Source organism: Anser cygnoides, chromosome 5 (genome assembly GCF_040182565.1).
Source record: "Anser cygnoides isolate HZ-2024a breed goose chromosome 5, Taihu_goose_T2T_genome, whole genome shotgun sequence".
In the NCBI taxonomy this organism is placed as follows: domain Eukaryota; kingdom Metazoa; phylum Chordata; class Aves; order Anseriformes; family Anatidae; genus Anser; species Anser cygnoides.
Window position 1 is genome coordinate 63,040,931 of NC_089877.1, and position 25,361 is coordinate 63,066,291.

Below are 25,361 nucleotides of genomic sequence, written 5' to 3' on the forward strand. Positions count from 1 at the left end.
CCCCCGGCAGGCGTCGCTGTGCGCTCCGCGGGCGCTCTCCCGGCGGCGTCCGCTGGCGCCCGGCCCCGCGCGCGGCCCGGCCCGGCCCGTCCCGGCCCCGCCATGGCGTTCACGTTCGCGGCGTTCTGCTACATGCTGGCGCTGCTGCTCACCGCCGCCCTCATCTTCTTCGCCATCTGGCACGTGAGTGCGCCGCCCTCCCGCCCCCCGGTACCGCGGTACCGCGCCCTGCCCGTGCCGCCCGGCTGACGGCCGTGCCCCTTCTCTTCTTGCAGATCATCGCGTTTGACGAGCTGAAGACGGACTACAAGAACCCCATCGACCAGTGCAACACGCTCAACCCCGTAAGTGCAGCTCGGGGCGTCCGTACTGCGGGTAACGCGCTGTGCGCCCTGCCCCGAGCCGTGGGGCTGCCCCTCGGGCTGGGCGAGACCTGCTGGGTTCACCCGTAGGGAATCCAAGCCTCCCTGCCCGGTCCTTTATTTCCCACTGAATATTCTGACTGTTGTTGATCTGCCGGCGACCCTCCAGCCCTCGTACTAACGCTCTTTCAATCTGCTTTCCACACTTTTCGGCACAAAGACAGTTGAAAAGGTCAAAAAGATTAAAAGAGTCAAAATTGCGTTAAAGGTGTGTACTGCTTCTCAGTTTAATGTTTTTTAATGCCACTTCCATTTTGTTAGGAACATCTGTAATACCCTTAAGGCGTTTTGTTTAGTGTGCCTGTCCATCTGCTTGTTACTTGTTCGTCGGGGTTTACAGCAGCTCCATGAATTTCCATACCTTGTGCAAAAACGATTTTGCTTGCAGTGAAGTGGGGAAAACTGTTACATGCCCGGTACGTACATCCTGCGGGTTAGCTTCAGACAGAAACGAATGGCACTTCCCAAGCAAGATTTATTAAAGCCCGAGATGATAGGAGGTTTTTAAGCATCGGCTGGGTAAATTCTGCTCTTGCTTGAGGATTTCGGCGGGCACAAGGTGACAGGCCTTACCTTCACGTCTTTGTTTTATGTTCCAGGCTCAGGGATATGTCTTGGTGTCCTCTCTTGGATGCAACTCTGACGCTCCTCGGTTTGTGAAAAGCATTTGAGGCAAACTATTTGCTTGCATCTGTAACAGGCCGATAATAAAAGGGGAGCTTGTTAAAGAGCATATAGCTTGATAACACAGATTTATTTTTTCGCCCGTTTCTCCTGGTTTTTGTTTTGGCTTGGCGTGCCCAGACTGAAGCAGTGTGCCGGGGCAGCACAGCAGTGCGGCCTGGACTTCCTCCTCGTGCTTTGGAGAGTGAAGGAAATCATGCAAATGGAAAACGAATTTAAAGTAGCAGGGGGGTGTTTGTTAGGCACAAATTGTCAGCGAGCGTAACAGCGCGAGAAGGGGCGAGGAGGCGATAGGCAGCCGATGGCATCGCAGAGAGGACCGATGCCTGCGGAGCTGAGCATCTAACAGTTTCCCTTGCTTGGTCTGTTTTACAGTCATTTCTGCTACAGCGTGGGGGAAGGCAAATCCTCATTACATTTATGCATTATGATCTTGTCACAGACTCCCAAGTATTATAACGCGCATGTTTAAAGCAAATATTAACCTTCCGCTAACCCACGTGCATGTAGAGTTTATTGATACGACAGCTTGGTGAGTAGAAAACGTTTCGTAAATGGGTACTGGCTGCTCTCCTGACAGTAGGTCAGCTGCTGAAAGTGAAGTTAACATCCAGGCTCTTGAAGGCACCTGGTAAATGGTCGCTGGACGAACACACCGAGGCGGTGCTTTTCTGTAAAAAGAATCAAAAATCCCGGTAGGAATTGATACCTCAGAGAAAGATTAGCCCGAAATAGCAGCTGCTTAGTGTGTTGTTGATGTCCTCTCTTCTGTGCTCCCGCTACAGCAGTATCTCTTCTCAGCAGAGAGGTGCCTTCCTCCCTCACGCCGGTGATAGAAATCACGCTCGAATACAATTCAGTCAGTTTTCCTTTAGGACAGGCAGGGAGGATGAAATGTGGTAGGCTTGCAAGACAGGAATTCTGCTGTGGGAGTCGGCTACAATAAACAAGATAAAGACGAATATGTTTTGAGATGTGTAATGAAATAAACTGCAGGTGTCAGACCTGGTAAATCTGTCCCAGCAGGCTGCCAGATGCATTGTTTTGGGTAGGGCTCTTGTTGTTGTTGTTGTTCTGCTTTAAAAAATGGCCAAGTTGTAAATGGTAAGTATACCAAGAAGGATTTGGACAAAATATTTACCTGAAACCTTTCCTTTACGACAGCTTATTTTTGTTGATGTTGATGCAAGTTTGCTTTGTTTGATACTTTTTGCTTCCAGAAGCAGAATGTAGTAGCAGAGTGGGTGGCGAGAATGTCTGTTGGTGGGTTTTAGGTTTCTAGGAATCTATTTTTGGGCTTTAAAAGAAGTGTCTGGCTAGAGAGAATGAAAAAAATACAAAACACGGATAAAATGATGCAGCCATCCTACAGAGTAGTCGTACTACACAAAAAAAGAGGGGCAGAGTGCGTTGTGTGTGTGTATGCGGGCCACACGTGTGCATACACAGGGTTTAAAACTCTGAGTTAGAAATGCAGAGTTTTCCACAAGGAGATGTTGTAGCGATCTTGAGGTGAGAAGCCAAAAGCTTCCAGATCTGCTTCCTTCTGAATTGTGTAATGAAAGAGTGAATGGTACCACTTCAGGGTGACTTGTTTTAGAGAGTTTTAGTCTTGTCGTGGGTGTGAGGTTTTGCTGGCTCTTCGCATGCATTTAATCCACGGATCTCTCCATGTGACCCCCGTTAATAACACTAACCCCAGCTGGCATTTCATGCTTTCTGTGACCTCACAGTAATCGATAACTAGCTCTGCGGCCTTCTGCTGGAAAGCATGACGCTATCAAGCATGCACATTAGGGACTTGTGAAGGAGAGCGAAGCTGGCTCTTATGCCCTGAGCCCCCTGCATAGCTGGGGCTGTTCCCTCCCAGCCTGCAGGCAGCGCAGCGCTCGTGCCCGTGCACGCCGATGTGCACAGCAGCCGTGCTGCCGGTTCGGTGCGGTACGGCTCTGCCGAGGGCCGAGGGCACCACGTCTTGGCAGTAGTTCCGATCCGCACAGTCACGTATGGGCGAATATCAAATCAAAACAGGAAGGTAGGAAAGCCCAAGACATCTTTTTGCCAATCGACCGTTGTATGGAGCATGTTTCCTGGTGATATTTCTCGGTTGCATGAGAAGAAATATCTCAATGATCTCTTGTGTTACGAAGGTCACCTATAAAGCGAGGAATCTGTTAACAGTGCACTTAAGTTAATAGAAGCAATAAAGATTTCTTTATCTGAATATTTCATTCTATAAAATTTCCTTCTTGGTTTATGATTACCAGGTGAAAACAGCAAGGCACATGCTGCTAGTTGCTCTTTTCACTTTCTGCAGTCTTGAGCTTGTTAGTGTTTGTTTTAAGTAATATTTTTTAAGCAATAGCTTACCTCCAAAATATATTAAACAGCACGTTTTGCTTTGAATAATCAAAAAGTCTAACTCATCTTTTTCTCTTCCAGCTTGTACTTCCAGAGTACCTCATCCATGCATTCTTCTGTGTTATGTTTCTCTGTGCAGCAGAGTGGCTTACACTGGGTCTCAATATGCCTTTGTTGGCTTATCATATTTGGAGGTAATATTGACGAGTCTGGTATCTCTGTACTCATGGTAATTGTACCTCATTCTCCTGTTGCAGCGCTTCCTGTTGAGTGTCCTGTGTCTTTGGCAAATGAAGATGCTTTTTGATACGCTAGCGAGAAAGTTTACGTCATGGCTATAAAATAAGAACCGTCGCTTTGCTTTCTCTATCACTTTTTTAAAAATTATTTTTATTCTCTTGTGCTGTGCAAGAGCTGTGCTGTGCACATTAATGGTGGCCGACACGTTGGGGTGTGCTAACGCTGCGTATTCGTGGTGTGGACGAGCAGTAGGAGTGGCAATCCTGCCTTTCTCCTACCAGTGAGACGCGAGCACCGCCTTTCCCTCTGCTGTGCAGCTGCGCAGGGAACTGCCGGAGGGAGCGGATCTGCTCGAAACATAGCCCAGTTAGAACAGTTTTCCCTGCCTGGCTTCCCTGTGCTAGTCCTGGCACCAGGAGGAGTTGGAGGGGTAGGACTGCTGGTTTTGCAAGGAGCCTGCTTTACGCGACATTTGTAGGGTCGTTTTGCATTGACCTGTGCGAGCAGTCCTTCAGCGTGGTCCCAGCATGCATTTTATAACGAGCAGAGGCTGTAGGTTGCACAGGGTTACACCGTGGTCTCTTCTCCACCTCTTTAAACCCTTTCGTAAGGAATCCCATCTGTAAAAGCTCTTTGATAGCCGTGCTTATTTCGGGGCTCCCAAAGCTGCTCTTGCAGTTGGCAGCCTCCTGTGTGGAGCTGATGGACCCGGCTGGGCTGCGAGGGGAGGGAATTCCCGGTCCGGTTCTGCGGTTGGCGGGGGGCAGGAGCCTGTGTCTCCCATTGCCGGGAGCAAACTAATTAGCAAACTGATTGTGTGTCGCTTCCAGGTACATGAGCAGACCCGTGATGAGCGGCCCTGGTCTGTACGATCCTACGACCATCATGAATGCAGACATTTTAGCCTATTGCCAGAAAGAAGGATGGTGCAAATTAGCATTCTACCTTCTGTCTTTTTTTTACTACTTATATGGGTAAGTTTTTTCCTCTATCCTCCGTCTAATTGTTAGCCTGTAATTTTTTGGTTGGGCTCAGTGCAGAAGAGAAATTTCTACATGGGAAAATATCTAATACCAACTTCCCTGAAAAAAAAAAGAAATAGAAGAATCCACAGTTGCCATACGTTGTTTTAAAGCACAAGTCTTAATTTGGTCAGAATTACTAATACTAATACGAATCTCCGGGTTACTGTGATGGGAGGCTTGGAAGTTCCCGGCCTTCCTTCTGTTAGCACAGCTGAATGACCCCCTGCCCCGTATGCTCGTTAAGAATTTGGAACAATAATAATTCTCAGTTGCGCAGGTATTTTACTGTGATATTTGTCAAAGTTAAAGGTAGAAGAGTTATTTCAAGACCAAAAAGGGGTGGGAGCCACAAAAGCTACTGCCACCTCCTTGTACCTTCTCCCACTTCTTTCAAGCCAAAAGCCAGAACCGGCTTCCAGCCTGTAGTAACCGAGTTTTTACAGGACTCCCCGTTACAGCTTCCCTTGCTCCAGAGACATCTGGCTGTTGCCTGTTTGTGTCACCCTTTACAGTGCCCCTCATGTGTTTGTGACTTTGTGTAAAATTAAAATGTTCGGTCACAACCCAGATACCTCACACAGATTTGTTCCTTGGGAGAATACTTAAGACTGTGTAATTAAACATTTTTCAAAATCATGCATCTGAATATATTTATCTTATTTTCTTTCCAGCATGATTTATGTTCTGGTGAGCTCTTAAGAAGACATTCAGCAAGCTTTGTTCCATTTAAGTGCATGCAAAAGCCATGAAACATGGATTATTTACAATGAGACCGTCTCACCAAGATTAAATATGGAATCTGATGATTGCATTTGCATTAGAAAACAATGGCTCCCCTATTTTTAAAATATTTCCACATTTTATACTTGTGGAAAGACTGTTTTCTTATATTTTACTGGGACACTGAAATTAAAGAATTACATGTACATTAGTCTAAAGATTACTGGGTTTTGAAAAGTTTTGACTTTGCACTCCATAAGGAACAGCCTTCGAGCAGGCGTTTGTCACTGAGCAGCCGTAGTGCGCTGGGTTCTTTGGGCTGGGCTTCGTGGACTCGCGATGTGTTACCTGTAGGGGATGTCAGTCTCAAGAGATGAATTCATGGGCACAATTGCAGAAACGGTAGTTCTGTTTTTCTTTCTTTTCTCTTTTTTTTTCCCCCATCTGGTTAATCTTTCCCTGTATATGCATGGTTCAGAGACTCCTGTATTTTCACCGAACACTAGCCTTGCTTTAACCACAAGCATTTGTCATTGTGATAGGAAATGTTGAATTGTCCACAAAGGAATGAATTTAGATATTTTTTTTAAAGTCTGTGCACAGACACTAAGAACAAATTTATTAACAAATGGACAAACCTACATTTATCAAGTTCAATGGTGAAAATACTCCTGGGTTTAAGAGTAATACTACAGTCCTTTTCAAAGGAGAAAGTGAGATTGTGAAACTGCCCTGCTGTTCCTTAGTGCAATAAATAAAAAAGTCTCAAATTCAGAAATACTTATTTTTAGTTGTTTTGGTGCCTTGTTTTATTTTTAAATTGAACAGATACTTGGTGTATTCACCTGTTTTACGATGAATAATCACCTTACCTTTTAGAAACAGAATACAGAATTGAGTTTTGTCTGGAAAATGGAAGCTTTGATTTCCTGCTTGTTTTATTTTTTTATTTTTTGTGGGTCTGCAGATAAACAGTGAGTGGGGCTGGGGAAGATGTTTCCGGTAAACTGGTAATACCACATTGTAAATTGTCATTGTGAACAGCTAACTAATTTAGGAGTTATAATTAGGAATCTCTTCCATCTACTTGTTTGGGAGAAAAACAAAATAGTTTCCCAGTTTTAGTAAAAAACATTTTTTATAAATGGTTTATTTGTTCCCTTTGTCTCTCAGGTGTTAGATGTAATGAAAACTGTAAGAATGGCTTAGAGCAGAAATCTGTATAGTCCAATACTGATGTGTGGGGTAGTGGGAGAATGTGTTCGGAAACCCGTGTGTTGCAGATGTCCTGAGCTAGAGGTTTGGCATCTTAAACAGCCCTTGAACTATTTTCTGTTAATTTAGTTGCTTTAGGGACAATTTTATAGCCATGGATGAAGAGGCCCCAAAAGGCAGAGTTCTGTAATGGAATGACTATAAGTTTAAAAAACAAAACCAAACCACCAGACAAACAACAGTTCGACCAATTAAAAAACAAACACCTTGCTAAAAATTTCATGTTAATTTCATATGGTGCCTGCAAGTTCTTGTTTTTGAGGCATAATGAAAATTTCGCCATTTGTATCTTATGCCAGGCATGATCTAATAGACCTTTGTCACGTCACCTTTCAGAGCAGGGAACTCTTACTTCATCTCTTGGCTGGAGGGCCTTCCACAGCCTTGTGATTGTCCTTTTTTTCCCATTTCCAAACCGGAGGAGACCAGAACTGTTGGCATCGCACAAGCTTTGGGTGCCATGGGGATTTCGAGGGGCAGTTTCCTGCTCTCTGCTTCTGGTTTCCTCTCGTTTTATAATGCGCTGCAGGGGAATTAGGCGTCAGCTCTGAGACCTTCCAAGTCTCCGTCTTGTGATAATAGATACTCAACAGCTTGTTACTGTGTATGTAAAATCATTTTTATGTTGTTTCTTTGCATTTATTGAAACTTAATTTCCCATGCTTTAGCACTGCGAGATTTTCTTTTTATCGTCCCTGAACTTTTGCAACAGTTGCAGTTTTCATCTCATTCCTGTGTTTTCCCCCATTATCTGAGTATGTTCAAAGGCACGAGTTCCAACTCGTGCATCTCTGAAGCTCTGAGGAGTCCCTGTTCACCTGAAACTGCTTGTTGCTGGCCTGTGATACCTTCCTACCAGTTGTTGACAAGAGAATTCTCTTCCTTATATAACAATTTTGAACTTTTAGCTAAAGAATTTTTGAATGACTTTTTGGAAATTCATGAATATTGTTCCTGTTGGATCATCCTGATTTTCCCGCTGCACAGCTCCATCTGAAACTGCCGTTAAGATGACTTGAGCCTGCATAAGCAAAGCTAAATAACCCTTCCTTGGGGATGTTTGTTTGTTACTGAAGTGAGTTTGTGGCTGGCTCACAGCCCCCAGCTCCCTGTGGCCTTCTAAAAGAGACCATAACTCCCTTGGTACCCGGGTGAGTTAAGCTGGAATAAACAACACAGAATTTACTCAGTTCAAACTGGTAGCGTCTCTTGAAAAACACATCTAGCCCTGGAATGGCTTTATCCATATTAAGCAAAATGTCTGCAAACGCTTGCACTGTCCTGGGGCTGAGTCCCCAGCCCCTTGTGTTGCATCAGTGCGATGCCTTCAGAGGGAATTTTACTCACCCTTTGAAAGCCAGGGCTTCGGTAGTGCAGAGTATGACCCAGTGCACTCAGCTGCATAGAAGAAAATCATTTCTCCAGTAATAACAAAACATAACAAGGCTTTACACATCTACTTCGCAAGTGTATATATAATATAATATATCTGGATATATATCCATATATATGATATGGATATATATATCCAAATATAATCTGGAACAGAGGAATCCAGAAGTGAAAACAGGAGAGTTAATTTGCTGGTGCAGATCCACTGGACAACTTGAAGTTACAGCTAACTCTGGGAACAAAAGGCTTAGTCTGTCTTGGCGCTGCGTATAAGTATGTGAGAACTAAAGGATTTAAATAATCTCACTAAAAGACCTTCTAAACAGTCGAAAACATTGGAGGGAAAGGTTGGAAATCAGTTTTATGAGAATATGGCACAGCGAGCTGCCAAATAAAGCATCCTTCAGAGAAGGCATTGAGAAGATTTTTTTTAGCACTTTTATTTTTTAAAAGATCAGCATGTGCTGGCAGAAATCCAGCTTCTGGTTTGTGTGAAAGTTACCTGTACCCAGGGATACAAGCCACAGATCTCAGTTTTACCTGAGTGGTCCCTGTGAAAGGAACTGCTGCGTGCAGAAAAGCACATACAATGGCTACTCAAAGTACTCGGTATTTCACAATCAAAACGTGGATCTGGTATTTGTTTCTTGGAGCGCCACACGGCAAAAGATTAGGGAGAAAATAAGTAACATCTCTCTCCCTGTCAGCAACTTTCCTGCTAAGCCACCTTAAAAAATAATTTGTTTTTCTGATTTCTGTTTGAGCATTGGGAAGCAGTATCAGGGAAAGAACAATGAACATTTCGAGGAAATTACTCTCTCAGTGCTTCCAAGCTGTGGAAAGAAACAGTTCCTGTTGTCTGCCTGAGGAGCAGAGAAGAGCAACAGTAAGAGCTAATTAAACACAGCCAACAGAAATCACCTTTAACTACGTGGCAGCATTAAAAAAAAAAAAGTTGTTACAGCCACACATTTTACAGTTAATCACACAATTCTACTTCAGCTCAAAACAGGTGGTGTGGCACCAGCTCCCAGCATAACTTGAAAAGTTGCTGACACTTTGTCAGAATACACCACAAACATCAGCCTCCCTGGGGGCTGCAGCTGGGGGCTACAAGGTGACCCTCAGAGCAGGACAGCAGCACCATCGGGGTGTGCCCTGTCAGGAGGGAAGAAAGCAGGGCCTGGCAGGGCTTACAGAAACCGTGACAAAGAACCAGGAGAGGTGGTTACAGAAGGGTCAGGATGCTGCTTCTCGGAGAACAGCTGCACAGCAGCTGCAGCCCAGCAGCAACAGTTCCTCTAACCCCACTGCTTTGTCTAACCATGAAAGGAGCCACAGGGGCACAGCGTGGGTGATGCAGGCCTTCTTCCCAGAGCCAACACTTACCTCACAGAGTGCCAGAGGGCACCTGAGCACTGCAGCGGATCAGCACTTCCTCAGAACAGGACACAGCTAGTTTAAATGTTTTCTTCAGGAGTCTACTCAATTTCTCTGGTCTTTGAGTGGATCTAGTTAAAGATGACTGAGGTAGCCTACAGCAGGCATGTTTCTGGGAGACTCGCTCTAGCCTACAGAGGATTATACATTTACTTTGTGACTTTTTTTGTTTAAAGAGTTGTTATTGCTGTGTGTTTCGCCTCCCTTCCATTTGGTAACCGCACTGGAGCAGCCCCGGGATGTCACCACAACAGCCCGCGTACCAGGTCAGTGGCAGCGGGCGTGCCGGCTGTACCAGCTGATGCCAAACACGAGACAGTCCGGGTATAAACCACTTCTGCAGTGAAAAGCAGCTCGTTAGGCACTCCGGCCACCAGCACAACACTAACAAACACAAACACACCTTCGGGCATTTTTAAGGCAATGATTATTGAAGAGCGCCGAACAGACGGAGAGGCTGCACGTCCCGTGGGATTTCCGCCCCAAGCCCGTTGGGCACACATCTGAAGGCGAGCGGCTGTGTCACTCGGGCAGCGGCGATGAGCAGTTAAAAGTCAGGAGTGAGGTGCCTCGTGCAGGTGTCTGCCACAGCCACGCAGACACAGAGGTGCACCATGCCAGTATTAGTTTATCGCGATACCGATCTGAAGACTGTCCTTTCTCGCCAAATGCGCAGCTACGTTCTCTCGAAAGTCATGGATATAATTGTATTGCTGAAAAAGCACAACCACATTTGCAGTAAGTGCTGTGTACTTTTGAAACAGGCACTACCCATCTTACAAAGCTGTTTGATTCCCCAGAATCAAAGCAGCACCCCGCAGCCTGTTTAGTTCTTTTTGTGCTTACTCCAAATCCTCCGGAATTCTTCACCATCAGATTAGAGGGATCTTAGCTCAGATCCTACGGTTGCCATAAGAGATGTGTGAATGCAAGGCAACTCTAAACATAGTCATTGATAGGTGGGAGCCTCACGTTATAACTCAGAGCTGCTTTATGCGGGTCAGAAGAGTGTTGTGCTCTCCACAGCGAGCCCGTGATGCAGAACACTGACTTTGGCCAGTAATAACTAAGCATGAGTTTGTGCTAAGCACTCTTAGGTCAGCCCATACGTCATTCGGAGTACTAATACACAGATGTTCCAAATGAAATAAAAGCATCAGTCAGTGGCTGAAGGACCAGCCACCCAACCTAGTGCCTCCGAAGGAGTCACATTACAGTATCTGTTTGTGTCCCCACCCCTCCCCTTCAAGCAGGGATGCAAGCTGCTCCCTGTCTGCCCTCATGGTCTGTGGAAAACGTTTTCAAATAGTTCAGACAAGACTTGGCTTCCAAAGAGGCCTAGAGCTGGCAGAAATCGGCTTCTTGAGAAGAACTGCTTCTTGGAAACTATTCTTATAAACTGATTAAACGTCAGCTTGTATAGGTACTTCTATTGATACAAGTAGCTAAAATCCCCACCAAAACAAGGAAAAGAAAAATTGTTCAGCAGCTTAGACCTCCCTCCAGGTAGGTGTTAACACTAATGCTAGGGGTGCTTCTTTAAAGAAGACTGCTAGGGTATTGATGTGACAGCTGCAGAAGACAAACATCTGCTGGGTTAGAAAAATGCAAGAGAACAAGGCAGGAAGATTAAGCAGATGTCCAACCTATGAGGAGAATGGGGACACCAGAAAAAGGAACAGTGGCTCAGCAAGCCGTAAGCAGGGCTAAGGACAAGAAAGCAACAAGTTATTAGTGATGGTGAAGAGCAGACAGGCAGGACAGCTGCTGAATTCAGTGCAGGCAGACCACGATGGCATTGGCATGAAAGCCAAACACCAGAAGCAGCTCAAAACCCAGGAGAGCAGCAGGGACACCAGCTGTGGAACATCTCAAAGACACAGGGATCCCTTTGTAAAGTGAAGGGGAGGACTGCCCGAACTCTCCATTCACGTTTTGACACATCTATTACCTGCTGGAGCCTTGTTACCTTAACTGTCTGTATTGCCCCAGATCCTCTTAAGTTTCTGAGGCTGTCTATGGCTTGCTGAGGTGCCAGCGCATCCGAAAGCTGAAGCAGGAGGCACGCAGCTACTGTAAGAGAAAGGTACATACGCATGTATTCTACTCAGCACCGCACCACTTTTGCTTAGCAATGGGTTTCCTCCATGAACACCACTTTAGGAGAACTCCCCATCAGGCCGGGGTTCACGGATCTGCTGGACCTTTTATCAAATACTGTTTGATGGCACTGGCCCCATCTGCTGCCACTGCTCCTTCAGACAGGGCTGCCTTGTGGGAACGGGGGTGCAAAGCGGGTTTGTTAATCAGGCATTGAGGGGGGAAGGCAGCTACTTACTGAGACACGAGCGTCCAAGGCCACCGTAACAGCTGAAAGAGAAAAGGATGTTAGGCTGTAACTGGCTGTAGCACACTGCGACACCCAGAGCCCCCTCACCATGCAAGTGTAAGACAGTTCTTGCCTTAATATAATCAAGAGGATCAGTGGTACAAGAACGTCAGAACTGCTACTATTTACAAGGCTAACTCCCACCTATTCTTCAGACCTTCCTTTATTACTTTTTTTTTTTTAAAGATAATACGCAATTTTAAAGTTCCCCTTCATTCTTAGTAATAGTCCCAAAGGCACAGGAAAACAGAAAAAGGCATCAAGAAGAACAAATCTCAATGTTCTTTAAATCCTCCTCCAGATTAAGGCTTCAGTAACAGTCATGAGCTAATGACAGCAGCAGGCTTGTGCACCAGCAGGAAGCCCAGGACGCTCAGTGGATGCCTGCCTGTGGAGCTGTCAGCAGGATCTTCCAGGGAACACGGATCCAGGAAACCTCTTTCCCTCTATCCTGAGCTCAGCTACAAGTGCTGAAGGATACAGCTTTAAAACAGTTTTGTGCAATTTAGAAGAGAATTGTGCACTGCTAGAACCCACCAGGCCTCTGGTAAACAGCTACATTATCCTCTGCTATCTGCTTCAGTTTGCAGCTCTTACTGTACAGCTGATATCCAGCGAGGCTTGCAGCAAGGAGTCACGTGGGGCCACTCGACACACATTTTAAAAACACTCGTGGGACAGAGCAACAGAAAGTGGGAGATGCAGATCCTACAGAGGCCAAGTTAGCTTACATGACACAAGAAGCTTTTATAGCTTGAACCCTAAAGAAAGCAGTTGTCATTTGACAGGACTCTGTTTCAGCTGGTCAAGGAGGAATGTGCAGTGAAAGGAAGGCAACTAGAACCTACTGTACGATTGTCTTCTGGTTGCTTTCCAGGCACCTTCTGAGCTCTTCCAGAATTTTGCAGCACTCAGCAACGTCAGGAGCATCCCCGTCCAGAATAGGATAGTGGTGCACACAGATCCCATGCTGTTGGTAGGCGTCTATAAGGTTTGGTACTCGGTATTTTAGGAGTTCTCCTCTGGTACAAAGCACAAATATATCCTGTGTCCCATAGCTCTTTAGTTCATCTGCCAACAGATTAAGACACTTGCAAATAAACAAAAGCCTATTAAGCTTAAGGATAAACAGATAAGCTACTTGGTACCGATCCCCTTGTTTAATCTTCAAAGTTCAGACAGTAGAAGTTACCACTTTTGCTTTAAGCAGCATTTACTTCCATCTAGTCCTGCCTATGTTTGCCTTCTGGTAACCCATCTGTGAGAAGAATTTCCACAGTTCAGAGGCAGCCTTGAGACAAGCCTCACTAGAAATCACGTCAGCACTCTAAACAGTCCTGTCAACTACTGCTAGCTTAAACATGATTCTGTCCCATCTCCAGCTACAATTGTCCAAACAGGATTTTCTTGCTATTAGTCTCTGCTCTACTAGCCTTTACAGTTGAATACTACCACAAGTTTTTACACAATCTCACTTTTCTTTGGGAAGATAACATCATGGCACGTACAGGGACATTATAACATCCACTGAAAGAGGACAAATAAGGCACCAATACTTCTCAGTCAAGCTGTGTTTCAAATACACAGCATCTGGATCCTTGTGCCCAAGTTAGATAAAGAAGCAACTTTGGCAATCTCCAGGCTAAGTCAAACCTCTAGCCTGTAAGGAATAACTTGTGCTTTCAGTTCACCCGCAGGTTGTTCTTACCCATTCCATTGTAATGAGAGGCACTTATGCACTGGTCAGAAGACTCACCGATATCTTTCTGAAGATTCCTTCTAACATCCTTAAACTTGCAACCTAAAATACATTACGAATGATGATTATGACCCCAGGTAAGCGACATGTACGAAATGGCTGCTACAACCAAAAGAACAGAGAACAGACACCAAAGAAAACACCAAAGCCACACCGCCAACGACAGTCCTTAGTTTTGCAAATGGATCACTAGTGCAGAAGACAGTTTAAACACCTTCATCTGCTTAACACTGCAATATAATCGGATTTTTAAAACTGCCCAAGGTTTTAAACTGTTGTGCATCTTCCATACAAAAAGCTTGGGATATTAAAATCAGGGTACATGTGGAGAAAAAAAAATGAGGAAAAACACCCCCCCACCCCCAAACTCACAAATAGAAGGACCGGATAGGGATAACTGCAGAGTTTTATGTTGTCTAGTAGGAAAATAAGTTCTGAACCATTCTGTAATATCAGGAATCACACTGAAAATCCTCCTCCTAGTTCAATAATCAACATATCACAACATCAATTTTTTAAACTCAAGGCATGCTACTAAGGCTTTTTTGCAACCCCTACAGAACTCTACCCTATAAAACCCACAGCTATTGTTTGGTTTATGAAAGGTAATTGCTCACAGTATTTGCACTGTGTCTTTTGTCTCTCTCCCCTCCTCAAAAGATTGTTTATCTCTGGAAACATCTGAGAACATGAGAGCAAAATCCTGCAGAAGAGCTCTATTGGCAGGGCCATGACTGGAGGCTGCTCAGGCAGCTTAACATGGAAATGCAGCTGTTTTCAGCATATAGTTTGCTTGTGTGCAAGCGTTAGTGGGATTCTCATCAGCACTGGACATCACCACTCATCAGCACTGCTCATCAGCAAACAATAGTGCAACCCAGACACTCAGGGAGGGTGGTACAGAAGTGTCAGTGTAGCAAATAAGTGTAATTTAAGGCAGTTATAAATGAATTATTTATTAGAGCAGTCTTGTTTCACTTATGTTGCTGCTCATTATAAGTAGTGAAATTATTTGGCTTTTTAACCATACTGATAGTGGAAGATAGACATCACTCCGCTAGACAACACTGCATTAAGACATCCTCTAAATTGGCCTTGTTATTTTTAAACACTTATTCCAGTCATCCATTGCAAAATAAGTCACTGCCAAATAAACCAAATGCAGAATTTAGGGGTACAGAGCATTACGCCTCTTCAGCTTCAAACACGCCTGCAAATCCAGTAAATGCTTCTTACCTGGAAGGGAACACACTCCCAGGAGCTTAGAAGAGTAGACAGGAGACAAAGGCAACCTATCAGGAAACAAAAAAACAGGTAATCAGAAGAGAACATTTTGGTCACTTGAAGAGAGATAACTCGCCACCAGACACTCATTTTCTGCGGGACCACGAGCAGTTAGCATCTCAATAGCGCTGTTAAGAACGAAACAGAGCACAGTCCAGCAGCTAAAAGTCCTCACGGACAGTTTTCAGCGGGAACTTTCTACAACACCAAGCGAAGGAACCCGGCCCCCTCTGCCCTAACAGACCCCCAGGGGCCGCCTGGCGCTGACCAGACCCCTCCCGGCCCCGCCGCCCCTGCCCCGGGGTCGCTGCCGGTCCCGCTGCGGCTCTTGTGAGGCTCCGCCCGGGCCGCGCAGCGAGGGCCGGCCACGGGCACCCCCAGCGCCTCACAGGGAGCGGCCGCTCGCTCCCTCACCAGGACACCGCCAGCGGCGCCCGCTCCTCCTCGGCGGCCTCTTCGTCCGAGGAGTCCCAAGGGCCAGCCTGCATGGCACCGGAGTGGCTGCGGCAGGGGATAAACGAGGGCCTCACCCAGGGACCGGCCCCTCAGCGGCGGCCCCGCCCTCAGTCCCTCAGCCCCTCCGCCCCCAGCATAGCCCCGCCGCCCGGCCCCTGCCTCACCGCCCACAAAATGGCGGCGCTGCCCGCCCACAAAATGGCGGCGTTCCCTCACCACCGCCCCTCGGAGCTCTTCCCGCTCACCCGCCGGCACCTCATTGGCTCTCTATTCCCGCGCTTCTTCTAGAGGAGCTCCGACTCTCTCGCGAGGAGCAGCGCGCTGATTGGCGGGCGGCGCTGGAGAGCTGAGCTGATTGGCTAGGGGCCGAGAGGCGGGAAGAGGGGGCTCGGGGCTGACGTGGTGCGAGGTAGAGGGAGCCTTGGGGGGCGAAGGGTGAGGTGAGGGCCGTGTACCCGTTCCCGTGGCTGTCTCCGGCGTTGGCTTTCTGACAGAAAAAGGGGCTGGGACGTGCCCTGCTTCCATGTGGCTGCTGCCCTGGCCACCCGGGAGGCCGTTCTGGGGGAAAAAGGGGTCCCAGCACTTCCCGTCCATCCAAGCCTGGAGGTTTCTGGAGCTTTCTAGAGGGAAGCAGTGTTTGGTCTTTTGAACTAAGAACCCAACATCAGATATCTTCGTGGCAGTTTGACCTGTAGGGCCTTGGGCTGGCCAGACCTCACTGATGTGCTGTTAGGAAAGAAAGTTGCAGTGCGTGCTCGTGTGGGATCTGCTGCTGGAAAACTCGGACTTGGGGCAACCCTGATGTGTCCATGTCTTGTCCTTGCCATGTTCCACTTTACTAGTGTGAAAATGATAATTTAAAGAGCTTGCTGTTGCCCATACTGAAGGCATTTTGACAGTCCTGTTTTTGCAGTGTTTCAGCAAATGAATTAGGATTGCAGGCCCATTAATTAGCAGGAAAAATGCCTGTTGGTAGTGATTAATTTTGTTTCAGGCAATGGTGTTGAAGCCATTTCACAGTCTATGCTTAGATATGCATAGACCTGTGTTGTGAAGGGGCCAGATTTGAATAGTGATTTTTAGGTCTTGAAGAATTTCAAAGATGATAGATAATTACAGTCAAAAGAAAGGCTGTGTCCAGGCTCCCTGAGTGGTTTGAGTTTGGTTTGATTCTCAGCAGGGCCAGAGCAAGCCGTCCAGCTGTGGAGTTGTTAGATTTTAGTTCTGCATTAGCAACCTTAGTTCCACAGCCTGGGGATGTTAATGAAACCTGTCAGAGAAGGACTGCAGAAACAACTCGCTTAGTATGGCAGGATTTGGGGGAGGTTTAGGGAATGAAGAAAAGGATGATGAGAGGATCAAGTAGAGGACCAGTTCCTTGAAACAGAGAATTTGATAGCATATGTACAAAAATTGCATTAGTGCACATAATGGAGAAATAAAACAATGCAGATGTGGAGGTTGCTGACTAAGATGAGAAATGGGAAGAAATACAGCTTAAGAAGTGAGGCAACACGAGAAGAGCCAGCCACCGTAGCTGCAAACATCATTCTAACTTCTCGGCAGCTGTGTGAAGGAACAGGTATATTCTTTGCTTCTATTCACCATCTTTTTGCTCTGTTCCCCTTAGAGACTATTTGTAACACTCGTACTGTTTTGATATAAGTGTGAAGTTCTCCATATGTTTTCCATTGCTTTTACCTATTGCTATGAAAAGTATTGCAGATTTTAACTCTGAGTATTATATGGAAGCAGTGACGTGAGACTGATAAATGTAAAAAAATTGCAGCAATGCTAATGGTCCTGGTTGTTTTCTGAGAAGGTCAGAGGAATTCTTTGGGGTTTGGGTACCTTCACGTGGTAGAAATCAGTATAGCATTGCATGAAACCTGAAATGGTAATAACAGGTGGCAATGCCAATGAGTCTGCAAGATGTGGGGACAGAGCTTGGGTCTGTTGTGGCAGAACTGAACAGGTATAGTATGCGAGTGTGAAACCTGGAGCAAGCGTGGGATGGAAAGATTAAAAACAAACCTTGAGGAGATCCCCTGAGATTCCTTATTACCCTGGGCGTTTTGCAACAGTAAATGGTAACTATTATGTTTATTAGCTGACTACTTGTTAGGGCTGTTTGTTTGTGTGTTTTTAAATTAAGCTGTTTCCCAGAACATCAAGTTGTAGTGTGCTAAAACATCTAAATAATCTTTTTTTGTGATATATTTTATAGGAATGACTAACAGATGTTGGTCTGCAAAAAAAGCGTCATTTTGGCATATGAAATAGAACTCATCAGCATCGAGGCTTTACCTTCTGGAAATTTTTGCCAGTTTCTAGGACTGGAGGTCTGTGCAAAGTGAAGAAAAATATTCATGGGCATAGGCTGAAATACAGCGCTTGGAGGATTTAGTCTTTGCTCACTTTCAGGTAGGGATTTTATCTTCCCTGTGGTGAGCAATACCAGATATACAATGGGCATGTAATAATACTCAAAATAAACAGTTTGTCTTTGCAAGCACGGAAAATACCAAGGTATGGCAATTGGTAAAGGTAAAGGTGTTGGTATTTTTGTGGTTCTGTTTACCCTCATTCATATATTAATCTTTTGTGCCAGGTATTGCAATATCTATGCGTTGTCTCTATAGGTAAGATTCATACCAATTGTTTCTGAAGATAGATTCAAGTGTGGTTTTTTTTTGTAGTCTACATGAGTTGCATTATCCCAAGGTCTCATTATTATTGCATTATATATTCCTGATGTTCTTTAAGTTTTGAGGAAAAAAAACTTAACAAGAACCAATAAGGATCTGAGTGGTAAGTTTGTGGCTGCTCAGGGGTTTGCTTGTTTGTTTATTGTGAGAATAATGCTTACATTACGTGGCATAACACTTGTGCCTCTGATGCAGCAATAAGTACCTTTCTAGAGATATAAAAATGATGTGCAGTGGGGTAGATGGGTCAGCGAGATTTTCCAAGGAGCCCTATGTCCTAGGCTGTAAATACATGTACGTAGGATGGGTTTGTGGTCTGGCAGCAAAATGTGTATACAAAATTTGTGATGTAAGAAAATGGTGGATGAAAATCCAGGCAGGTCTGGTGGGTTAGCTGGGAATTTTCTCATGGACCCCATCACAACTGCTGTGAAAGCAATTCTCTACAGGTCTGTTTGGGTTTCAGGTCGTTTCTATGTCTCAGTTCTCAGCAAACAGGCTCCTGAGGGCCAGCTGGCTTTCAGAAGTTACTCTGGTTTAAATAGACACCTGGCTTTCAAGTCTGTGCAGCAGTGCACAAAGTGATGGTGCCCTGAATTTATAGCCTGTCATATGGGTGAAGTGTGAACATTCAGAATGGCAGAGAAACATGGTTAAACCTGACCTGGCCTTGTTGTCCTTGGGTCAGGGGATGGGCATGTATCCCTGGGGACACTGGAGGGGTTCATAAATGTCTCTTGTCTGCTCTTCTGTGCTCGGGTTTCCCAGACAAAATAAATGATTGATGTGCTTCAGGTAAAAGTCTGGGAGCGAACTAGTATGAATTGAGGGGACAGTCAGGACTGGGGGGGAAAAAAGGAGTGAGGGAACTTGGTGGTATATGGTCTTAGCAAGTATCGTGTTCAAAGATAAACCTTTAACAAACAAGTTACGTTCTTTCTATGCAAGGAGCAGAAATGAGGTCTGGAATGGCCAAAGCATCAAAATAATTTTCGTTGGTAAGACCTTTGGAAACTGATTATTCCAAGCAACCGCATGCAATGCCAAAGACTTGTTAGTCACCTCTCGTTTCATGTATCAGTTTCTGGAAGTTGTGTTTTAGCAGAAGTAATTAATACATGCAGTGTTCCAAGAGATGCACTGTCATGTCTTTGGGAGCATTCCACTGGTGATATCACCAGAAGATCCCATGGGGCATCATTTCAATTTTTTATATTGGTTTTGGAGGTTTAAAAAAAATAGGTGGAACAATTTCAGCATTTTGAAGCATCTTTTTTCTTCCCTTGATTTTACATGTTATATTTGCTGAAAGCTGACCACCACTACGTTGCAAGTCTTACATTGCACCTCACAATGAGGAAATAAAAGGAAAATTCTTAATACATGAGATGAAATTGTGCAATGTTTGGAGAAACAGTCCTAACTTGAGACACAAAAGAAAATTCAGAATTGCGAGCACAATTTTGGGAGATTCTGTATGTTTTCCACATCATTACTTAGTTCTCTAGCTATGCTCGACTATGTTTTGTTAGGATTTTATTCTAAATCTGTGCCAACAAAACACTTACAGATAGAAATACATCTGAATGGTGATTGTCCAGTGGTGACTGGCTCCAAGCCAACGTGTTTGCTGAAGGCAGATTCTTTGCAAGATATGTTATTTCAAAATATTGAGCAACTACCCTCCTACTCCCAATTTTTTGAGGGAACTTTTTTCCTGCATGTGCATGCGGTTTCTCGCTGCTTTCCATCACAACCCAGATAGCTCCGTGGCAGCCAGCTGGCAGGAAGCACGGGGCTCCTTGACTGGCTCTCCTCTCTCGGTGAGGCTGCAGCCCCCTGACTGCTCCTGGAGCTCCCAGCAAAGACGCCCTGCCGACTGAGAGCAGTTGTTGGCTTGGGAAGTGCCTCACTTGTGAGTACGGTGTGTAGTGTGCTGCTGTGGCCATAGAACTGGATTTATAGGGTATTTTGCCAGGATAGTACCATGGAGTTAGGAGCTGAAAGAAAGACAGAGGGGGTTAAGCTCTGTCTAGCCCTATAAATCCTGCTTGTCTATTGAATTAAAACCAGAACTGGGGCTTGGCTCTGAAGCTGGTGATAAAGAACAGTGTTGTAGGGTAACTGCAGAGGGCACAGGTAAATAAAATACTTTCTCTGCAGTTTTCTGATGGTTACTGTGGACTGCCAGTGAAGATATCTTCCGCTTTTCTAGGCAGGCTGCAGCCCTTGCTTTTGCTGAGACTAATGACATAAGTGTCACTAGGATCAGGATATTTTTACTTGCAGTCTTCGCGGCAAATCCCTGTTTATTCTGGAATGAAACGTGAAGTCTTTTAGAGATACAGAAAAGCTCAAGTGATGTTTGGAGTAGAGGATTGTCCATCCTGTGCAGTTGACGTGAAATGGTGTGTATTTTTGTTCTGCCCTTCTTTTACTGCAGTTCTCTCCTACTTTTTTTTTTTACAGTTTGTGTTAAATACATAAAAATTGTACCAAGTGTGGTAAAGAAAGCTTCCATAATTAAAAAAAAAAAAGGAAAAAAGAATTCCAGTTTCTGTCACTTCTTTCCTGCAGTGTCTGTTTACAACCTTGAAGAATTTATTGTAACAGAAGTGATTATTTAAAAGCAAAATCTTCCCCACTGTATGATTCACTTTGTGTTTCACATTGAAATCGCCTGTTTAATTGCACAAAAACTAAAAATAATTTTAATTGAGATTTTAACACGGCGTGGTTTGATTAGTGTTTGAATATATGAGCCCTACCAGAAGACGAGTGATAACAGCATTTATGGGCAACAATACAGCAGAGGAGACTGCAACGATTTTATGTTACTGCTCCAAAGCAAGTCACTCATGGATCCCCATACGGCGCTGTGGGCCGCAGCACGCTTGCATATGCAGTTACTTGTTTTACAAGGGATAAAGTCGGATTTGCAACAAATACAGTGTTGCCCACTGAGCTGAGCATCTATCGTTGGCTTGACATAGGAGTATTTTTTTATTCCAAGTTATATGTGGCCATGTTGGTTTTATTCTTTTCATGATGGGGCCTGCTTGTTTTTTATTATCGTTCAAATCTACTCCCTTCTTATCTAACAACAATTATTGTAAAACCTTTGGAGGGTGGAGACCCAGTTTGCAAGCACAATGATTTGAAGTTTTATTTATTTTTTTTCTGCATTTGTGGTTTTGATGAATGTGAAGTTTCCGAAGAATGATCTAAACAGGACTCGGCAGTGACTCTAGGGAAGAACAAAGGTGTGAATGAAGGCCAAGTCTTCAGCTGAGGTCACGTTCCAGGTCACATTTGGTGACTCCTGGTTTACACTAACTTAACATCAAATTCTCCCTAGAAAATCTTATTTCTTTATTCTTTTATCTGGTTTTTAGATGATTCACTCTTTTTTATCACTGATTCAGGTAATATAGATTCGAACTTTTAAAACTGAGAATTCCTTTATGGTAATGAGGATGAAAGAGAAAATGTTGTATACAGATGAATTTGTTCTTTTTGACTGCATTTGCTCATAAGAAAACTAAAATGGCAAGCCTGAGGCTAGGGCTCTTGTGTGTTTCTGGCTTGCTATTCCAGACATTGTCTTTTCAATGATATTAAATATTTGGGCTATGACAGCACAGGTTTTTGCAGTAGAGAAGATATAAAGTCCCAAACAGACAGCTGAATTATTACTTTACTCATTGTGAAAACAGCAGGATGTGAAGTTTTGAGTAAGTATCTGTGAAATAATTTCATGAACTGTAATGAAGGAACCAACCCAAATATTTAATAAATGGACTTATGCTTAAATTATGTTTGAACATGGATAGTCCAGGAAAGTTTTTGAAGGTTTTGGCATAGTGAAACTTTTTTTATTTTTATTTTTTTAACATGCTAGTAGGAAATATCACAGCACAGCACTGAAAAAATGTACGTTTACTTTCTTTCGCTCAGTTTTATTTTGTTATTGTTGTTTTTCAGTGAGCTGTAGTGAAAATTAACCAGTCTGTGAGAGTGGAGTGATTTATGAGATGCTTAAACATTCATAGACCCGAATTTTCAGCCTGAGTAAGGGCTCTAAGCTACCGAGTGCAATTAAGAGTGGAAAAGTACAGTAGTAGCAATAGTTGCCTCTTGCAAACTGTAAAATCTGATTTCAAGGGACTCCTTCCAGGAGGGTAGAGGAATGAAGGGGGGATGTGGTTGAAGACAGTGCCATGGCTGGGCGACTGTATGCTCAGTGACTGAACTATAACCTTGTCTCTTGCCGTTTGTGTCTGCGGATAGGCACAGTGGCTGTAGGTGAGGGAAGTTATAGCCTTGGGTGCACAGTCTGATGATTCTCTCTTTTCTCAGCTCTGTAGTCATTCATCTTATTTTGTTTCCTTAAACTGTATGTTGCAAAGAAGGGTTTGCCCTGAGGATGTTAGTAGATAGAAGTTACTGGAATGGGTCCAAAACTAAAAATGTAATTTGGGGCGAATAATAATATAAAGGCATTTTAGTTTGGAGGCTTTGAAATGCTTTTTTTTTTTTTTTAATTATTATTTGCTCATCTTAAATAATGAAAAAATACTCCGAAGTGTTCCCCATGTGGTTTAGGAAATTTCTTCAGTTAATAAAAAATCAGAGTTTGATCAGAAATGACCTAGACTGCATGCTTGATGCGGTAAGATGCATGAGAATTCTCATATGGCTTCCAAATCTTACCTTTATATTTGGGAATCTAGGAGCAATAGGACTATCAAAGTGTCTTACTGAATCTCCTGTGTAACACAAGCTAATAAATTTCACCGAGCCATCTCCATAGTATTGTCAAAAGCTGTGAACAGACGAAAGGGTGGCAGTGATCATGAGATGAAGCTGGGTGGTGATGGCAGAGAGATCAAAGTGCCATATATGCCAGGAGCTTGTGCAATGGAAGGAAAATGACTGGATGAATTACACCTACACACTGCCAGCAGGTATGTCATTTATTTTGCTGGGTGTCTACTCATTTCACTTCAGAGAGAATCATCCCGGCTCCAAATGCAATCATAATATCCGTAAGCAAAATGCATCACTTGAGCATTTTGTCCAGCCTGTCTGAAGTTCCATCTCCAGCTGTGTGTATGACAGCGTTGATATTAGCTCAATAGTAAACATTTTGGGAGGTAGGTTTTGCAATTTTCTACTTACATTTTTAAAAACTTGAATCCTGCGCGCAGTAATTCATGAGTCACTTGGAATGTATTTAGTACTTCCCCTCAGCATGAGGTTGGGTTTCAGTGCAACTCAAGCTTTTAAGTAGGCTTAGGTTAGATCAGCAGCTAGATGGAGCGTACTGTAGGAAAATGTGGCAAATTTAGCTGGAGGTGTCATCTTCCAGGTGCCGTGGTGCAGGTCTCATGGAGTCTGCAGTCGTATCACAGGAAATATTTGAAGAACCAAAATAACCCAAAGAAAAAAGATGGGTTACTTAAGCAGTAGAATGCAGAAGAGATACTATTGGAAGTTAACAGACATCCATCAAAGATGCTGTCAGATGAAGGAAATAAAAGCTCCAAGTTAAATGTAAGGTGATAGTAAGACAGCTAAAATGATTTTGAGGGAGCAAACTCCCTGAAGATGCAAAAACTATGAATATGCTTTTTCCAGTCACATTGGAAGCAGGAGAACTTGCCAGGGAATTTTTATGTCCTATTGACAGTGGTGTAAGAGGAATTCTTAGTGAAGATAAGGTCAAAGTTGAAGACTAGATGAATTATTTGATTCAATGTTCTTTGCTGAGTAGCTTAGGGATCTTCCAAGACTCGAGTCTTTCTTTATTCAAAGTGTCTCTGAGGAACTGCCTCAAATTATAGTGTCAGTAGAAGAGGTTTAAAAAAACACAATGGAAATGAGCAATAAATTATTAGAAGTAGAAGCTCTTCATTCAAGAATTTGAAAGGCATCTGGTAATGAGTTCACCAAACTGCTCAGGTATGCTGCAGCTGCTTTCTTGAAATGGAATTGAGATCAGTGGGATGGAAGGCGACAAACACTAAGGCAGTTTTTAGCAGCGGCCTTACTAGCAAGGATCCAAGAGATTCGTGTGGGTCTGACTGCCACAGTAAGTTGGTCAAAGCTATAATAAATGTAGAAGTAATAGGCACTTGGGAAAACAAGATATGATGGCAAAGAGTAAACTCTGGTTTTATAGAGAGAAATCAGGCCTCAAAGATCTGGTAACGGTTCTTGGGAAGAATCAAGAAACATGAAAGAAGCCCGTTCAGTTGCCCCAGTGCAGCTGTACTTGAAAGCTTTAGTTAGGGCTGCGGTGCTGAACTGCCATAGGGTTGATTAATGGGCAGATCCTGTCATGTACCAGTAACTGCTTTCAGGGCAGGACACACAACGTAAGAGTTAACAGTTTTCAGAACGGAGAGAGTTCACTGATGAGTCTCAGAGCTGTCTCCTTTTGGATCCTCTGGTGTTCAATATAAGCAAAACTGGTCTTGAAAAGTGCGCGAATATTGAAGTTACAAGGTGTGCTGAGCGTAACTAGTCAGGGCAGCCAGAACAAAACTGGCTGCAGAGAATTACAGGTGGACCACACAACACTGCGGATTGGCAGAAGAATGTCGGTATTGATTAGTACAAAAGAACACGTACAAGGAAAACAGCTCATAGCTCACAGCACGTAATCATTGGTTACTAGCACTCAGAAAGCACTCAGTTTATTGGTTACTAGCACTTGAGAAGAAGATTTTGGAGTCAATGGGAGTGTTTCTCTAAACGTCAGTTAAGCTCAGTGGATGTTAGAAGGCAAATAGTAGGAATTCTTGAGAGAAGAGCAAATATATATATGTATACTATCACACTTCTATATAAATCTGCTTTTTGTAGTAAGGTTGCAAATGTCAGTTTCAAAAGCCAAACACAAACTTTTAGTTCTGCTGCCCTAACTTGCTTTTGAAATGCTACCCTTGTAGTTCTTGGTGTGGGGGCATTCAAAATCTCAGTGGCATTGATTTAAAGTAAGACTGGAGTATAATCATAGTCCATTTCCATTGTCCCCTCTTCGTATGCTCTGATGAAAGAGCTAACAAAATATTTTTTCAGTGTGTGTCTTGTTGCTCAGTTTCTATGATATTATGGAAATACTGATTTCTACAGGAAACTGGATCAAATTCACTGATGGCGAGCTCTTCTAGTGCAATGCTGTTGATTACAAGAGTGATT

General features: G+C 44.1%; 2 protein-coding genes and 1 long non-coding RNA gene across 8 annotated transcripts in view; 2 read left to right on the plus strand and 1 right to left on the minus strand.

Annotated features, from left to right (window-relative positions):
• Window positions 1-20: 20 nt before the first annotated feature.
• CNIH1 (cornichon family member 1) lies at window positions 21-6,236 on the plus strand. 2 transcript variants are annotated; one of them, XM_066998616.1, is made up of 6 exons: window positions 23-183; window positions 276-344; window positions 583-630; window positions 3,549-3,661; window positions 4,538-4,681; window positions 5,404-6,236. In XM_066998616.1, exons 1-6 carry the CDS (start codon window positions 103-105, stop codon window positions 5,429-5,431), a joined length of 483 nt encoding a protein of 160 aa, XP_066854717.1. In that variant the 5' UTR covers window positions 23-102; the 3' UTR covers window positions 5,432-6,236. The 2 variants fall into 2 exon arrangements, with proteins under 2 accessions (XP_047921962.1, XP_066854717.1); XM_048066005.2 differs by lacking the exon at window positions 583-630 and having other exon boundaries at window positions 21-183.
• A 3,731-nt stretch (window positions 6,237-9,967) lies between these two features.
• On the minus strand, window positions 9,968-15,715 carry CDKN3 (cyclin dependent kinase inhibitor 3). Of its 5 annotated transcripts, none has more exons than XM_066998615.1 (7): window positions 15,664-15,715; window positions 14,944-14,999; window positions 13,705-13,749; window positions 12,797-13,019; window positions 11,898-11,929; window positions 11,511-11,632; window positions 9,968-10,272 (listed from the first exon to the last, which is right to left on the minus strand). In XM_066998615.1, the coding sequence occupies exons 1-7, from the start codon at window positions 15,705-15,707 to the stop codon at window positions 10,183-10,185; spliced, it is 612 nt and encodes a 203-aa protein (XP_066854716.1). In that variant the 5' UTR covers window positions 15,708-15,715; the 3' UTR covers window positions 9,968-10,182. The 5 variants fall into 5 exon arrangements, with proteins under 5 accessions (XP_066854716.1, XP_047921961.2, XP_047921958.2 ...); XM_048066004.2 differs by lacking the exon at window positions 15,664-15,715 and adding an exon at window positions 15,406-15,605 and having other exon boundaries at window positions 11,529-11,629; XM_048066001.2 differs by lacking the exon at window positions 15,664-15,715 and adding an exon at window positions 15,406-15,605 and having other exon boundaries at window positions 11,511-11,629.
• Window positions 15,642-25,361, plus strand: part of LOC106044024 (uncharacterized) — a 104,034-nt gene continuing 94,314 nt past the window's right edge. The window contains exon 1 of the long non-coding RNA XR_010832063.1: window positions 15,642-17,029. This is a non-coding gene — a long non-coding RNA (uncharacterized lncRNA). The remainder of the gene's footprint in view (window positions 17,030-25,361) is intronic.